This window comes from Balearica regulorum, chromosome 8 (assembly GCF_011004875.1).
Source record: "Balearica regulorum gibbericeps isolate bBalReg1 chromosome 8, bBalReg1.pri, whole genome shotgun sequence".
NCBI classification, from domain to species: Eukaryota; Metazoa; Chordata; class Aves; order Gruiformes; family Gruidae; genus Balearica; species Balearica regulorum.
Window position 1 is genome coordinate 21,667,818 of NC_046191.1, and position 15,950 is coordinate 21,683,767.

At 42.9% G+C, this 15,950-nt stretch overlaps 3 protein-coding genes and 1 long non-coding RNA gene across 18 annotated transcripts in view; 2 read left to right on the forward strand and 2 right to left on the reverse strand.

The window, feature by feature from the left end:
• CDC14A (cell division cycle 14A) overlaps positions 1-958 on the reverse strand; it is a 61,120-nt gene extending 60,162 nt beyond the window's left edge. The window contains exon 1 of one of the 5 annotated variants that reach the window (XM_075760052.1): positions 421-958. In XM_075760052.1, the coding sequence (XP_075616167.1) occupies positions 421-526 (106 nt within the window). In that variant the 5' untranslated portion in view covers positions 527-958. The remainder of the gene's footprint in view (positions 1-420) is intronic. The other 4 variants (XM_075760049.1, XM_075760047.1, XM_075760050.1 and 1 more) reach the window with 4 other exon arrangements.
• Positions 846-4,189, forward strand: LOC142602770 (uncharacterized). Its single transcript, XR_012836564.1, has 2 exons — positions 846-1,769; positions 2,469-4,189. It is a non-coding gene; the product is annotated as an uncharacterized LOC142602770 (long non-coding RNA).
• EXTL2 (exostosin like glycosyltransferase 2) lies at positions 4,048-12,772 on the reverse strand. Of its 9 annotated transcripts, XM_075760059.1 has the most exons (7): positions 12,514-12,772; positions 11,621-11,683; positions 10,364-10,433; positions 8,674-9,101; positions 7,213-7,283; positions 6,500-6,625; positions 4,048-4,877 (listed from the first exon to the last, which is right to left on the reverse strand). In XM_075760059.1, exons 1-7 carry the CDS (start codon positions 12,551-12,553, stop codon positions 4,860-4,862), a joined length of 816 nt encoding a protein of 271 aa, XP_075616174.1. In that variant the 5' UTR covers positions 12,554-12,772; the 3' UTR covers positions 4,048-4,859. The 9 variants fall into 9 exon arrangements, with proteins under 9 accessions (XP_075616174.1, XP_075616168.1, XP_075616169.1 ...); XM_075760053.1 differs by lacking the exon at positions 4,048-4,877 and having other exon boundaries at positions 5,438-6,625; positions 12,514-12,751; XM_075760054.1 differs by lacking the exons at positions 4,048-4,877; positions 12,514-12,772 and adding an exon at positions 12,108-12,197 and having other exon boundaries at positions 5,438-6,625.
• Positions 12,773-12,807: 35 nt separating this feature from the next.
• SLC30A7 (solute carrier family 30 member 7) overlaps positions 12,808-15,950 on the forward strand; it is a 31,155-nt gene continuing 28,012 nt past the window's right edge. Inside the window, exons 1-2 of one of the 3 annotated variants that reach the window (XM_075760063.1) lie at positions 12,808-13,004; positions 13,202-13,303. In XM_075760063.1, coding sequence (XP_075616178.1) covers positions 12,925-13,004; positions 13,202-13,303 — 182 coding nt within the window. In that variant the 5' untranslated portion in view covers positions 12,808-12,924. Of the gene's footprint in view, positions 13,005-13,198; positions 13,304-15,950 lie in introns of those variants that run through there. The other 2 variants (XM_075760064.1, XM_075760066.1) reach the window with 2 other exon arrangements.

The window sequence follows — 15,950 nt, forward strand, 5'->3', positions numbered from 1 at the left end:
GCGGTGGCGGTAGCACGAGTGCCCGCTCCGCCCGCGGGCCCTACCCACGAGGACCCCCCCCCCCGCCCCGCTCTGACCGGCCGGGCACCCCACGGGAGCCACTTGAGGAGGGTGGGGGAGATTTCTGACCCAGAACACAGCAACACATAGCAACAGGTGCCGGCCCCGCATCTTACCGGAAAAGAGAGGAGGAAGGAACCGCTTACGCGTGCCCCGCAGGAGCCGAGGGGCAGGCAGCTCGCAAAAACCGCAAGGCAAAGGGGGCCGAAGCCCAGCCGAGCACGCAGCAGAGCCCACGGAGCCAGGGGAAGGAGGTGGGGAGGACGGGAAAGAAGCCAGCGGGTTTCCTTCTGAGGGAGGCTCCAGCAAGCGGGACCCCCGCGGCCAGGGGACGGGGAGGGCTCCGCGGCCCGTTCTCACCTTTAACGAACTCCGAGGCTCCCCCCAGCACTTCGGAGGCGGCTGCCGCCGGCTCCATCTTAAACAGGGCGCGGAGCAGAGAGGCGCGGGGCGGCTCCGAACTCATGGCGCTCCGGGGCAGCCCCAGCGCGGCCGGGGAACACTCGCTGGGAAGCGACCCGTTGCCCTGAGGGGCCGCCCGCCAGGAGCCACGCTGCTGGCAGCGCCGCTGCCACAGCCCGCATAGGAGCGGGAGCGGAGACGCGAACTAGCTCCAGGACACGGCAAGCCACCGGGAGAACAGGCGGGAGCCCACAGGGACTTAAGCTCCACCCCACCCCCAGCCAGGAGACGCCCCCGGATAAAGAGGCAGCAGGCGGTTACCAGGCGACCGGCGGCGCTCTAGCAACTGCGTTACTGAGCCTTTGTTTCGCCCGGCCCAGGGCCAAGGCGTGCGAGCGACCAGCCCCCTGCTCCAGCTCCCCCGGTCCGGCGGCCCCGCCCTCCACCTCACAGCGCCTAACCACGGGGGAAGCAGCCCGGTCCGCCAGCGCCCCTGATCCGCCAGGCAGCGGCTTTGCACCCGGCACAGCTCCGCCCTCCGCCTTGGTCTTGTTCTCACGCCCACCTCCGGGTGGAGCACGGCCCTCTCCGCGCCCGGGCAGAGTGTGCGCGTCCCGCGGCGCTTTTTTCTTCTTTCTCCCCGCCCGAGGGCGGCCCGTGGCAAAACGCCCCACGGAGACAAAAGAGGTCTTGAGATACAGCTCGCAGGGCCTGAGGCGGCGGGAAACAGACCTGAGCCGGAGCTAGTACCTCAGTAGTGCAGGGCCAGCGCAGGCGGAGGTGAGCGAGTCGCACAGACTGGGCGGGAGGCCGCCCCAGGGGAGAATAGAAGCGCCGGGCCAGCGGAGTTCTCTATCCCCTACCTGGGACTTACTCGTACGGGTCCCGACCCAGCCAGGTCTGCACCACCATTTAACCCGATAGACAAGCCGACCCACCAATCAAAAGCTGCCTTCCTGCACTTCCAGCCAATGAGCGAGCCGTGCCTGATGAAGAGGGCTGCTGCCGGGCGCACCCCTCGAACGGGGCTCTCCTCAGCTGAGCCCCCCCGCCCAACGGCCACACGCCGGCGCCTCCTTTCCCGCCGAAGGGGGTTTCTGTCACCTGCTGGGCCTTCCCTCTCTCGGACGAGGAATTGTGTCTGCCGGGCAGCGTCGTCTGCTGGGCAGAACCGAGGAGAAACAAGATCTCGGGGAAGCCGCTTGTGAATAGAAAATGACCCCTGTCGCATAAAACTCTTAACGCACTGGTTCGAGCTATGGGCTCTCGCGCTTACTGAGAAGTCATCCAGCGATTAAGAGTTTCACGTCTGCTTCTAAGGCTGTCTTAAAACTACACAAAATTACTTGTAGCTTTATGTTTTAAAAAAGTAAAAGGTTAAATTTCTGGTGGTTCATTTGCAAAACCTGAATTAGCTTGTAGTCTGCAATTAACTTACTGCCAAAGAAACAGAAACATTAAAAGTGTTAGAAATGCCTTTCTTCTACCACCCTCCCCTTTAGAAAGAACTAGTTAAGTCCCAAACAGAGCAGACAGCCTGTCTCATTTTTACAACTAAACAAGTAAAAGGTTGCAAAGGAGAGGTACCTTGAGGAGAAAAAGGATGCTATTGTTCCCTAAAACAAAACAAAATCCACCCTTGAAACACCTTAAAAAGACATTGTAATACAAAAAAATACGCAGCTCTGAGGTCCATATTATCATCACCATGTTTTCCTAACACTATAAATAACCTACTGTAACTACCAGTTCATATAATTAAATCTAGTGTGTCTGCAAATGAGGCTAAACATGAGTGTGAGACACTTTTGACTCTTCGATTTTTAACCTGGTGTCGTAAGCACTGGATAACCTTTAAAGCCTTACAAACATGCTGAAGTACTACAGAAAATACTTCTCTCATGCAATTGTTTTGTAGTAGCTTACTTATTTTTGGTATTGGTTCTAATAATTTGTACCTGTGTTCCTACATTCCTCTTTTTTCCTCTTTTTTTTTTTTTTAATAGCTTAGGAACTAATGTTCCTAAATATGACTCTCTTTGGGCCTGGGCCAGTGAGCTTAGGTAAGAAACCTCATTCTCAGTAGTACTATTCCATGCAAGATGCTTGCAAGACTAAGACCATAGTCTTCTGTAACAGCAAATTAAATAAAGGTTGTTGGAGGGATACTTGCTTTTTATGGAAAAATGTGTTTATCTTTTCCTATATTGTTCTATAACTTTCACTTGTATTTAACCCTTAATTAAATCTTTTTTTTATATTATTGTTTACAAGTAATATCCTGTGTAAGGAGTTATCAATGTATTTTCTCCAGAATATTTTTAACATCCTTTTTTACTCAAACTTTCACTACAATTCAATGTAACACACATTTCTAAGTCTGTGCTGTACTCTACTTGAGGGGAGTTGTATGAGCATACTCACATTAGGTTTAACTAATCTATCTTGGGCAACAGAAGCAAAGATGGAGTTTAACAGGCTAGCTGTCCTTTATCTAGAATCCCTAAATACATAGTTTGTGTTAAAGCCTATTCTTTGTAAATCCATCTAGCTAAGCTGGTGAATCTAGGAGGCAAACGTGACTAGAAACTGAAACCCCACTGTCAAATGCTGTTTGTATACCGCTTATATACCTTTTGCAAAATTACAAATATTGTTTTGGTTGCATACAAGTTCTCATTTGTGGCAATTTGTTAGAGCCTTTGTAAGCACAGAAAATAATTAAAATAATTTTATCTTCTTCCCTGCAAAAATAGGTACAAAACAACCTCCATGTTTTTTCAGTTCCAGTATTGTGTTTCATAGCTTTTTGTATGATTACCTAACAAATTTCAACTTGTAAAATACTAGCTTTAAGAATCTTTTCACCTCATACAATTTTGTTCTTACAATCTATTCCGATTACTATTTTTAACATTTGATGATATCAAATATCAAGGCTACAGTGACATCTTGTGGCATTTTTTAAACTGTAGGTAAAGAAGCAATTTTCTTGTAGTCCTGTTGCATCATGTTACAACTATCCTGATTTTTTCAAGGATTTTTTAAATCTATCTTTTAGATACCACATAAAAAAATCCGGTGTTAATTTCTACAGAACATTCAGAGGTGGTGATTAATCTGTTTAGATTCCAAAATATTTCCAAACGACATGTAGATAATCTTTTAGATGAAATCATCACATGCATATTATTTTGTTAAAAATACAAATTCTCAGTAATATATTTCATTAAAGAATCTTAAGACACTTTTATAACCATCAAGGGATAAAAAGTTACCAGCCTTTGAAAAATAAACAAAACCCATTTGGTTCCTAAGCACAGTGAATTACGGCTGGAGCTGAAGTTTTATCTTTGAATTTTCTTTGCTGTCTAAGCCTAAGTGCTTAAGGCTGTGGTTTTTGATGCCTTTTTTCCCTCATGAGTGGGTCTTACCTAAATTAAGTGAATGTATGTGCCAACAAGCACACTTTATAAAAAAATGAAATCTTGGTGCTGCACGTCTGTATGCAAACTGTTAGCTTACTTTAGACATCTAACACTGAAAAACTTAAGTCAATAATATGAAAAAAAAATACATTGCAAATCTGTTCAATGTATTTTATTTGACAATGGTACAAATTAATTTTACTAGTATAATAAAAGCTTGTTCTATTAGTTCTTTCACTGATACAGAAGAACAAAACAAAAACAACAAAAAACCCAACCCAAAACAACTCCTTCCCCCCCAACAAAGAAGCCAATACTAAGATTTGGCTGAGCTGACAGTTCGTTTCACATTTTAAAAGGTAAACAACATCTGTGAGTCTTCACAATTCTAGTTGGTACTGCACAGAACAGAAATTACAGAAGACCAGTAATTAGATGAAATGCAGTAAACTACCACTAGAAAAGCTGCATTTCTGGGAAGATCATAGACCTGTTTGTATACTATTTACCACTACAGCACAATAATTAAAATCTAATTTTCACTATTACAACAAAATTAAGCAGACTTTACATTGCCATGTGAAGATTTTGCCTTTTAAATCTTGCAAAAGTACTAGGAAGACTTCACTGAACAGAAACCAAATTCTTTAACACTGATAGAACAAGGCAAAAGAATTCCCCGTTCCCCCAAAGACTCACACCCAGAATCAGCCCTGCTGTAAAGAACTTGTTGCATTCTTGTACCACTTTTTGTTCAGCTAACTTATTATAAAAATGATAAAATGCACCATTTGTGCAGATGCTATTTGTGTACTAGGTATTAGCTGTTATTGATTGTCCATAGATACCTTTGAACTGATTCATTAAGAATCAATTAAAAGCTGATACAGATGAAACTAAATCTATTTTGGATGCCAGATTTGATTCCTCACTGCAGCCCAGTAAAATCACTGTCTCTTGTTCTTTCCTTCATACCACAAAAAAGTTCTGTAAGTGCAACGGAAAAGGTTTGTCCTGTCTATGTTAACACAACGTTTCCAGAACTAATGAGTCCTAATCTAACAAAAGCTGTTAACAATAGCTCTGTTTCTTGCTATACATGAAGCCAGGGAATTCAGAGACTGGTAATAGTCCAGTCCTGTCAAACATCACAGTACCTTAAAATTCTTTTATAACACTTTACCCATTCATTGCACATTTTAATTATGTTGTCATAGCCACCAAAAAGAGAGATGAAAGGAACCAAAAATTAAATACTCATTTGAAAGAGTAGTTAAAAAACAGTAGACCTGTAACATTACAAAATGTACACTCTGTAATAAATGTAAAAGCTTGCTCTTATTAGGAATTGTAAATAACACATTTTTTAAAAGTGAGGATTTTCTTGGGCATATTTTTGTAACAATGTACATGCGAAATATCAAAATAAAACTAAGTACTAAAGAGCATAAGTAATATCCCATCCATTTCTTCTGGCTGCTTATATAAAAGTTTCATATTTCATATATTCATGTTTCTTAATTTTCCAATTAGTGTTCCAATTCAGCAACTCCAGGCAAATTAATAATAGGAAAAAAAGCCACATCAGAATCACTTTCCACTATCTCAGCAGTAGTAGACATTGTAGGCCATGGTTTTAGGACTATCTGAGATTAAGGTGAGGTACTCTTTCTGGCCTGCTTTCACAGCAGCTTCAGGAACATACCAGAATACAGAGTAGCTTATATACAAACTTCAAAGGGGTTTTGTACAGGAGTCTAGAAGCCTGGCCAACAGTTTACTGTAGCCCTTCTATAGTTTCACTGATATCTGGGTAGGAGGAGGTTAGGAGAGCAGGGGAAAGGCAAGGAAGCATCTCAACATATAACTATCAAAAATAGGCCTAGACCTCATTTGACTAGATACATATATTTAAAAAAAAAATCAAACATAAGCACTGACAGGTAGGACTGCATTTTTGTCTGCATGTTTCTGAAGAACTGGCCTAATTAATTGTAATAGCTTTTCAGTTTTATGGAAAGAGGATGATTTTATCACAGCTAAACATTAGTATGTATTCTTTAAGTTTTCTCAAAACCTACCTTGGAGAATTAGTAAGAAAGGAAAAAAAAATACATAAAAAGCCAAATGGAAAAAATTCAGAGGCTACAAATAAGGATGGCCAAGATGCAATTAATTCTCTCCTTCAACTCAGTACAATTCACTGAGTCTTCTTTAACATCTAACCCCTTAAATTCATTGGCTTACATTTTATTTTTGTGATTGGCATAATTAGGAAAACCAAACTGAGAAATCATGATATTAGAATATTTTAAAGGCATGCCATCATAAATATTAACCAGTTTATTTACACAGTAAGATCTCTGTAACAAATGCTCTGCTCGGTGCCACATTCCAGAATAGCCACTGTTAGTGTCTTTTTCTAAATTTCTTATATCAACAGGCTTCACAAACACTCCGGACGGCTTTCCAGTGTGCTTGGCTACCAGAAAATTCATGGCAATATCATCACAATTTTGAGTTTCATCTATTAAGGCGTAAACAGCTTCTGGCTGTCTTTGAAAGTCTTCTAAATATCCACTATGAAAAAATGCTGCACCAATAAGTACCATAGAATAATGATCTCCGTTTCCAAATCCAGGGTTCTGCAATTCAAAGCTGCCATAACTGTATACACCTGAAGGAGTAGAAATGTGCTTTCTAGGAACAAATCCCACTATATGCTCTGGAAATTGCTGAAAGAAAAAAAAATTAAAAAAATCAAAACATGAAATGTGTGTAAAGTATTTTCACAAGAGAGGTTTATGCTTTTTTTTAATGAGGAGCACAAGATTATTTCCAGAAAAGAATGAAATTGTTGGCATATGGTCCTTTGATCTGAGTAAATGTTGCAATTAAATACAGTTTTGCAAAACTGACACAATATGCCTCATTTCACATCACATAGTGCCAAGAAACATCTATCCACAATCTGCAGCCCTATTTTTGGCAAAGTAAGTTTACAGACAATTTCTCTTAGAGAGAAAAAACCCACAGACTTTTGTTTTGCAGCCTACTATCAATTTAAATAAATTCAGCAGTCAACAACTTCAGTGTTCATGTATAAGAAGAGTTAAAAATTTCAAAGTTGTAGATTACAGATATAGCTACTATTGAAGAATATTTTTGCAATTTCTACTATTCAATGCTCAAATCCTTCTAAAATTTAACTTTATAGCTAGAAAATCAATGGTAAAACATTATAATACAGTATTACTGTAATTAAAAGCATTCATATCAATTGTAACTCACAAATACTGACTGCCAAGGTGCAAAACATTACCTGCCAAACAGAGAAGGCAAAAGCAAGGTCATGAGCACTGACGAGTGTATCATCATCCATCATTAAAACGGCTGAAGGGAGGAAAAAAAAAAACCCCCAATTTTCACTTACCAAAAGATTAAAAGATTAAATACATGAGTACAGTATGCAGCACAGTATTTGACAAGTTAGCTGTGAAACTTCTATAACCACTAAGCTGAATTGTAACTCCTTGAAAGTAGATGGAGACAACGTATTTAAGATTTCAAAGCTAAAGCAAGGTTGCAGCTTTGTGGTAATTGGAAGCGAACCTAACTTTTAGATTATTTGCCAGGCTATAACAAAACTCAGCAACCTTTGATCATCTGCAGTACAGCTGGACAGATAGGTGTTGGAAAACTTGGAGTGTCTGGCAAAGCAACTTAAAATTCTACTAATCTTGTGTAAAAATACAACTAAAATAAAGAGTTAGATACCATTCTTTAGTGTATGAGATTTCTATGGGATTCTTAGCATAAAATTTTGCCCGTCTCCTCATTACTTGCAAGTTCTAAATAAGCAAGCAATAGGCAACATTCTATATGATTAACTACAGAAGGAAGAATCTTTCCCTTAAGTTTTAGGCAAAAGATTATCAGGAAGTGGAAAAGGAAAGATATTCTTAGATCAGAACTGCAGATGCATTAAAGCTTACATTTATAGTCAACATAAATCCTATTATAGTAAATAAAACACTTGGGAAGTTGAAGTGTCTAGTGTCTTCCCAGAAGTCATGGGTTTTGAGTAGCAAGGCATGTTTGCAAGGGTGCAGTAAATAGCATTACCTTTACTAATCATGAGTAAGGTGATGTCTGTAATGCAACATATGGGGTTTTTTTCCACTTGAAACAAACAGGGCTTATTGTTGTGCTTCTCCTGGAAAGAGCTTAGGAAGAATATTTAGATGAATAGCCAAAAGACTGGGGAAAATACTCTTAAAAAAAGGATGCATAGTTTGAGATAGAAGAAAAACTTCCCAGGGAGGGAAGTTTTTTTTGAAGAGCAGAACATGTTTGAGAACTTAAGTCCTAAAAAGTATGGATTAAATCAAGTCTTTACCGGATAGCTTAAGTCCAAATTAACGCAGAGACCCAACAAATACATGCACTATGAATTTCAGTTTACAGTATAAAGAGAGGAGAGGCTGAACTGCCTATGTTTGCCTGACGAAGGGAATGGAGAACATACACAGCTGCAAAAGCCCATGAAATGCATTTGACATCCCTCTTTTTCCTTATTCTTCACTGACAGCCTCTAGTTTGCTGGTGGTGGTGTGCATCTGACATCGTAACATAAGTTTCTTCTGTATTACCCACATTCTAGTAAGTGGCCCAACAGGTCCATGGATTTATTTCATCTTATAACTCAAACCATCTTTCTTTCAGCATTTAGATTTTAAGTGTGAAAATAATAGTAGTAGTAGCGATATGAACTGCTGATTACCTTTTGTTTCCAGCTCAGGGAAATTCTGGAGTCTGTTCCTCATGCGATTTACAGTTTGAACTTTAAAGACAACAGGGACAGGATGAGGCCCCAAGGAATTCCACATTTCCTCTGGTATCTTCTCACCAATGTTGTTCCACACAACAATTACTTTATGTAGGTGGGGGATGGCTTGATAATGATTTAAAAGCTTTAGCAGTAAGTCAGTTCTATTATATGTCTGCATAACAAGAGTAAATGAATCCAAGGCAGACTGACTCTGCGTTTTTGGTTCCCTTCTCAAATTGGGCATTTTGTCATCTTTGATATTGGGAAGCAAAGCTGTTAAAGCACCTGCCACAAGAAGTAAGACAATGATCACCACAGAAGTAAAGCGTAGTAGGCGGATTCCCATAACTCTTCCTGGAAGCTTACAGAAATGAAGATACCTTTAAAACAAGTGACAGGGAAAAAAAAAAGTCATTAATCCTGTATATAGTTATCTCTATTGAGCAAAACTCCTACAACATTAAGTAGACTTTTGTTTAAGCAAATAAATAAGGAAGATTTTAGGACTTGGGCCAATTACTTTCAGCTACAAAGATAATTCTGGTACTCAGTTTCTATGTTTGTTTGCTTTTCACTTTTATTGGTTAACTTTGAATTTCATTGTTTTGCAAAAATGAATCTACAGTAATTCTTTAACTCTAGACTGTTAATTGTCTCTTATTTTCTCCATACTGCATTTTCGATTGAACATTTATATACCTCACCAAACCCATCCAGCTGAAATTAGAAAGCAAATTTGTACCAATATTCAGTATTTTCAGCATTGCAGGAGCTCTGCCTTAGCTGGGAAACAAAAGGGAGAGAAGGTGCCTCGTCAAGAGCTCTGGCAGAAAGGAGGAAGTTAAATGCTCTTTTTCCATTGCTCAGGCACCGTACACAGAAGGAACAATCTTTACCACTGATTTGCCAGACATTTTGTCACTAGTTTGTATATCTGCTCAATAATGGTTATTAATGTAGAAATTATGATTCTTATCATACTGAGGCTATTATCACAGGTGGAGCAAAAGAAACATGCCAAATGGAGTAATTAGGAATGCAACAACATCAGTAACAGCTGGTCTGCTAAATCTAGAGCTCAGTGGAAACTGGAAATGTTAGGTGCTATGTATCAGCTAGCTGGGGGAGCAGCCTTAGTATAAGGCAGGGGTTTCTGGATCCTCCTGATTTCAGAGCTAAACAGGAGCTCTTAAAAAGCACGTCCTACAAAGGTAGCCCCGACATTCATGTCTCTTAGGTAGCACTCCCAGTTCTCTAGACATTTATAAATTGTAATCTCAGCAGGATCCAGCAGCCACTGCATTCCATAGTTTGCACCTCAAATGTATCATCCACATCTGTTCTTCCTCCTTTACTCGCAAGATTAGTATGAACTGAATACAAGATGAATATTATAAGCTTACTACTAAACAGTAGTAATACTACTCATCTATGCATACGTTACTCCATCAGTAATTTCTAGGCTTTCAGCAGGGAATTCTGATCAAATTAAGCGATCCAGGACAGCCCCATCAATTACAATCTTTGAGACTATCTGTATGTTTTTTTCACAGTAGTTTTGATCATTTTTTTCCATAGTACATATACCATGCTTGAAAATAGTAATGTAAATTATTTTAGTCTAAAAACCCTCTCAACTTACCTCATAGTTGCCAAGTAGGATTGTTTTCCCCGCCTTGTTTTTACAGGAGAGTTGGTTGCGATCTTTGAATCTGTTGGAAATTAAAGGGACTCTACAAGAAGATCACCAGTTATCCCACATGCTACCCAGCATTCTTTTGCAAGTAAACGTTCCTCTTAATTACTGATTGATGTATGCATTCTTGGCAATTATCCAATCCCTTTTCCTATTGCTCATTTGAGTAATTGTCTCAGCCTTTCAATGAACACTCCAGAAAGAAGTTATCACACCACTTGGTTAGAAAGAAAAGCACAGCATATTTCTCTGCTTGTAAAATTGTTGGCTTGTACCAATGTGCTCCATCCTTAGGGTCAACAACATAGATACAAGTAGGTCTCCAGAACCTCAGTCTGTTGCTTTGTTCACTAGGCACCACTAAAATATGTATTTGGCTACCACAGCCAGGCAGGTAGTCCCAGTAAAATTATTTTCTTTTCTGGCTCATCCTCTTCACACTCTCCTTCCACTAAGCTTACCAGTTGTGTTAGAGGCTTAATGCACAGCATTTTGTTCTTCCCATCTGATTCAGCAGCTTGGCAGAAGGGAATGCAAACATGAGTATAAACACAAAAAAGGAAGGATGCACAAGATGCAGGACAGCAACGTAAGAAACCTGTTAAGTCTCCTAGGTTGTTGGAAGGATTTTTGTTTTTCTAAAACTAGTTGAACTAAGAAAGGGAGTTTTTATTTTTGATTTAGGAATGGTACTATAAAAATTTAGAGAACAAGAACTTGTATTTAATAGTTGAACCTGTGTGAAATTTTGTAAGAGCGATTTGTTTAGGTTATATAAACTTACTTCTTAAAAACTACATAATTGCCAATTTGTGTGTATACCAATCTGAATACATCCACACATAGAGGTCTTCCCAAATTTGAGTTCCAGTTTTACCACTGACTTATTTTGTGAGGCTGGAAAGGTCATTGAAACTATTTCCAGAAGCTAATCACTTGTTTTGGTTGTTTCATTTTATAGGTGTAAACAAACATGCCTGACTTCTAAAAATGACTGGCAGGAGCAGCTACTCAGCATTTCTTAGGTCCACTGTATCTTGGTCATATGTGCTTTTAAAAAGGTGAACCTTAGATTCTCTTTCCTCAACTGCAACCTAGATGCAACAACACTTACCGCTGTAACAATTAATTAGTTACTACTGTAACAATTAATTAGTAAAAATTTAAGAGCATACTTCAGATGAAACTATAAATGTTGTTCACTGTGGTAATGAGACTTCCTGGCTTGCCATACATTCTTGCATTTACTCAATTGCATACAATAGGCTATAATAATAAGTAAGGATTATATACTCTTTATTTAAAATAAATGTCTATACAAAATATTTATAACATTTTTTTAACATCACGGCACTTTCCAGTAATAAAGTGCCAATCCAGTTATAAAACTGCAATGCAAGGTTGACATCTTAAATAAAGTCTTACAACACTGCCTGTAAAGAACACCTCTTCAAAACAAAATTGATGAAAAATAAAAATGCTATGTCAAAATGCAGTATTTTAATCCTCATCCCCCCCAAAAAAGACTTCTTGAGCGGGTTCTCCTCTCTTCCCGGGCAGCACCTCATAATAGCATTTCATAGCATTGATAGTAATTACATGCAGCTAGGCAGCAGAAGCGAACAGCTTCCCCCTCCGGGCAGAGCACGCCGCCCATCCCGGCCGCCCCCTCACGCGTAGTTTCGCTCACGTTCAGGAGGACGCCGGTGCTGTCACTTGCTTCCCCAGCGGCTCGGCGCTACCAGCAGCTGGTTGTGCTTCCCAGGCGGTACCGGCAGCAAGGCAGAGGGGAGGAGCTGCCGACCCGGCACCCCGCGGCTCGGCCTGCCCGCGCAGACCGCTCCGGTGACTCAGGGGCGGCCCGGGCGGGACCGCCGCAGCGTTATGGCGGCGCCGCCGTACCTCGCTTCCTGTGTAGCGTCCCGCCGCTTCCTCCCGGCAGGCCCCGGTTTGTAGTTCGGGGTCCTGCCGCGGGCTTGGAGTCCCCCCTGCCCGGCCCCAGCAGCTCTAGCTACCACACAGCTTCCTAGAGCGCTGCGTTGCGCCTCAGCCCGGGTCCGGCCGCGGGGCGCCAGGCCGCCGCCCCAGCCCCGTACCGAGGCCTGCTACAGCGGCTGCTCCGGGAGCAGCGGGCATCGCAGGCAGGACGCGGGCGAGCAGCTGGCACGGGGCGGGTGAGAGTTCGCGTTCCGGCCTGTGCTCTGCTCTTCCGGGCAGCGCGCGCTCTGCTCCGCGTGACCAGCGCCCCAGAGGGTGGACAGCAACCAGCTCCCGCAGCACGCGCGTGCCACTGCCCGCGGGACGCGCCGCCAGCCCCGGTCCCGCCCCCTGCGCGCGAACGGGCCGCTGCGGCACGCCCCCGCACCGCCCCTCGCGCCGCGGCGACGCGCAGGCGCGTAGTGGTAAACCGGAAGTGTGACTGGTGTGTGGGCTGGCCGCCGGGGGAGCGTTCCTGTCCTGCCCCGCCCGCCCGCTCTGCTGGCCGGGCACGCCGCAGCTCCGGCAGGATGTTGCCCCTCTCCATCAAGGACGATGAGTACAAGCCGCCCAGGCTCAACCTGCTCAGGAAGGTGTCGGGCTGGTTCAGGTAAGTGTCCCGGGGGGGGGGGGGGGGCGGGCGCAGCGAGGGCCGGGGTCGCGGCCGAGCCCCCGCGGAGGGGCTGGGGAAGGCTGGTGCCGGCTGGTGCCGAGGGCGCCTGAGCCGCCTGGCGAGCGGGTCCAGCCTTCCGCCGCTGCCTCCTGCTGTGTCGGCAGCAGGTGACCCGCTGTGTGCTCTGTCCGCAGGTCCATCCTGGCGGACAAGACCTCCCGCAACCTCTTTTTCTTCCTCTGCCTCAATCTCTCCTTCGCCTTTGTGGAGCTGCTCTACGGCATCTGGAGTAACAGGTACCGGGGCGGGGGGGCGCGGCACAGGGCGGCTGGCGAGGCGGGAGCGGCTCCCAGCGTGCAGGAAGCAGCGCCTCCCGCCGCGGCCAGTGCCACGTCTCCCTCCCGGCGGGGCCGGGTCGGGGCGCCGCGGGCCGGGGCCGTGTGGCCGGGCTTGGCCTCCTTGCCCGCCGTCCGGAGGGGCCGGTCGGCAGAGCGTTGAGGGCTGCTGGAGAGCTTCTGACCGGGAGCGCTCCAGTTGGTAGCGACCGGCTCCGCCATCCCCTCAGCCAGACCCCAGAGACTCGGGGGGTAGGCGCTCCTGCTTGGGGGCGCGACTCGGCGCGTAATGGAGGAATGCTGTTTGAAACTGCTGTCTTGCCGGCCGTGCTGCTCGGCTCTTTGCTGAAGAGTTGGCCTGGCCTTGGTGTGAGTTACAGGACCCAGGCGTTGTAACCGTTTCGTGCCTGCCACTTGCCACAGAGACCCTATGTCTGGGAACGTGGCTTCATTTGTAAGTTGATAGCTGGGTGTCAAAAAACCAGCACTGCACCTAATGTCCTTGTCGCTGAGTGAGAAACAGGAATTAACGCATCCTGGTATAGCTAAGTGGTACTTTATATAGCACACAAATTCACAAAGGTGGAAAAAGCAGGAAGGACTTGACTAAATTGCTACCGAAAAATCTGTAGTAAAATAGAAGCAGAAATGCAAAATATCTTTAGTACTGGTGTACGATGTACAACTAGAGAACAGACAGTGGCGGTAGTATCTCCGTCATGCATCATTTTTGATAGAGAAGTTGTTTTATGGTGGTATTTCAGTCTCTATGTCAATAGTTAGTTCAAAGTGGACTGGCATGGGCATGTTATTTAAGCCCAACAGTGTGTTCTTCCACATAAACTTAAAAGCAGTCTTTATCAAAAGGTGTGGTATGGACATGGATTACTGGAACTCTTAATCAAGAGTCTGGAGTAAACGCAATAATGTGGATTTGGAAACGGTTGCATCCTAATATTTATCATGTTTTTCTGAATCTCTCAAACTGTACTATAATATCCTTAACCTTGATGACAGTAATTGCCACTGTAGCACAGGTGAGAACGCAGTGCTGTCTTGGGCACTGACTATCTTGGCAATGTGCAGATCGTCTTGGATGTGCTTGGTTTTGACTTTGATGTTGATTCACTTTGCAGTTGTGTGAGGATTATTATATGTGTAGTATGGATATTTTTTTAATTTGCTCAGAAGATGCAAATATTTTTCTCAATGGTTCAGGTATAAAGAGCTTTATGTTCCTGTGAGTTTGTTCTGATGTCTTTCTTTTAAGCATAACAATTTTTTTGGTAGTGTTACCAGAAATAAAATATATGCCAGAGAAAGTCCTGTATAATTAAACTGAGAAACTGAAGTGACACTTGCCAGAAATTTGTCACTGAAGAATTGGGCTTACTGGAATTGAGAAGACTCTTATTGATTTTTGTTCATTTAGAGATTAAGAATTGGGATTTGCAGGATAGTCATTAGTTGGACATCTTGTTTATATTTCAAGTCACTAATTTCAGGTATCTTTACATTAAGCCTAGATTTTGAGCTAGAACAAAACAATATCTTAGCAAGTATCTCTTTAGTAGAGAGCAGCAACAGAGAATATGATGAGGAATGTGTTCAGTCAAAGCAGATGGTTCATGCCTTGGAAGAACAAACAGATAACGAGCAAACGAGGAACCCCATAGGGAAAATTATTTCTTCAGTTTGAAGAGCACAGAAATGGAATGTTTGTAAAGGGGATTTTCTGTATCATCTCGGAGCGCTTCTTTATTCCACTGTGGCCTATCTTGGGTATGGCCAGTGCCTGATGCTACAAGTGTTAGAAGCATGATCTTGAATTCTGTTCTCTCGTGCCCTTGATGATGTCAGTGAGCGTAAGATAGCAAGGCTAACAGGCTGCCGTGATTATTCAGATGATTCTTTCCTTGGCTTCCACAGACTAAGGAATTTCTTTTTAATTGTGATTCTGAAAGTACACTTTTGTCCATTTAAATTTAAGCAGATTGCTCTGAGTTCTTTGACTAGAATATTCTTATTTCAAAATCAAATCTATTATTTCAGCCCCCCAAATTTTTGTCAGCAAGTTCTAAAAATCTTCAATTTTAATTTTTTTCCTTAAGTCTTGCTTTCTGCTTAAGTTTTGTTTGCCAAGTAGGTTGTTTCCTGAACTTATGTAGCTGTTTTGTTATTTATATGATCTTAGAAATATTCTCGTGTGTTAATGTTCTTGAAGCACAGACAGCAGAACTGGATGTGGTATTTTACTAGCTGAGAACTTGTTTAAAGTTGAACTCTGCTACTTGGGCTGTTCTGTTTTAAAATACTATTACATGCATACTTGTATAATTTGGTGTTAAACTTACGTTAATAAACCAGCTGTGGAAATGTCCTCATTTAGACATAATGTATTTGAGTACAGGGTTTCCGCTAGATCATAATCTGGGTGATGTGTTCCAATTCTAATGGAAGTTCTTGCATACATCCCATGTTGTTAGTGGTTGACTGCATCACTTGTTTACTTTAGTTATCACTTTGCACTCAGTTCTTTAAGGTCTTGTTAATGTACAGGTCATTTTAAAAAAGCCTCAGATGAAATCAGATCCGCCTCTTACTAGGC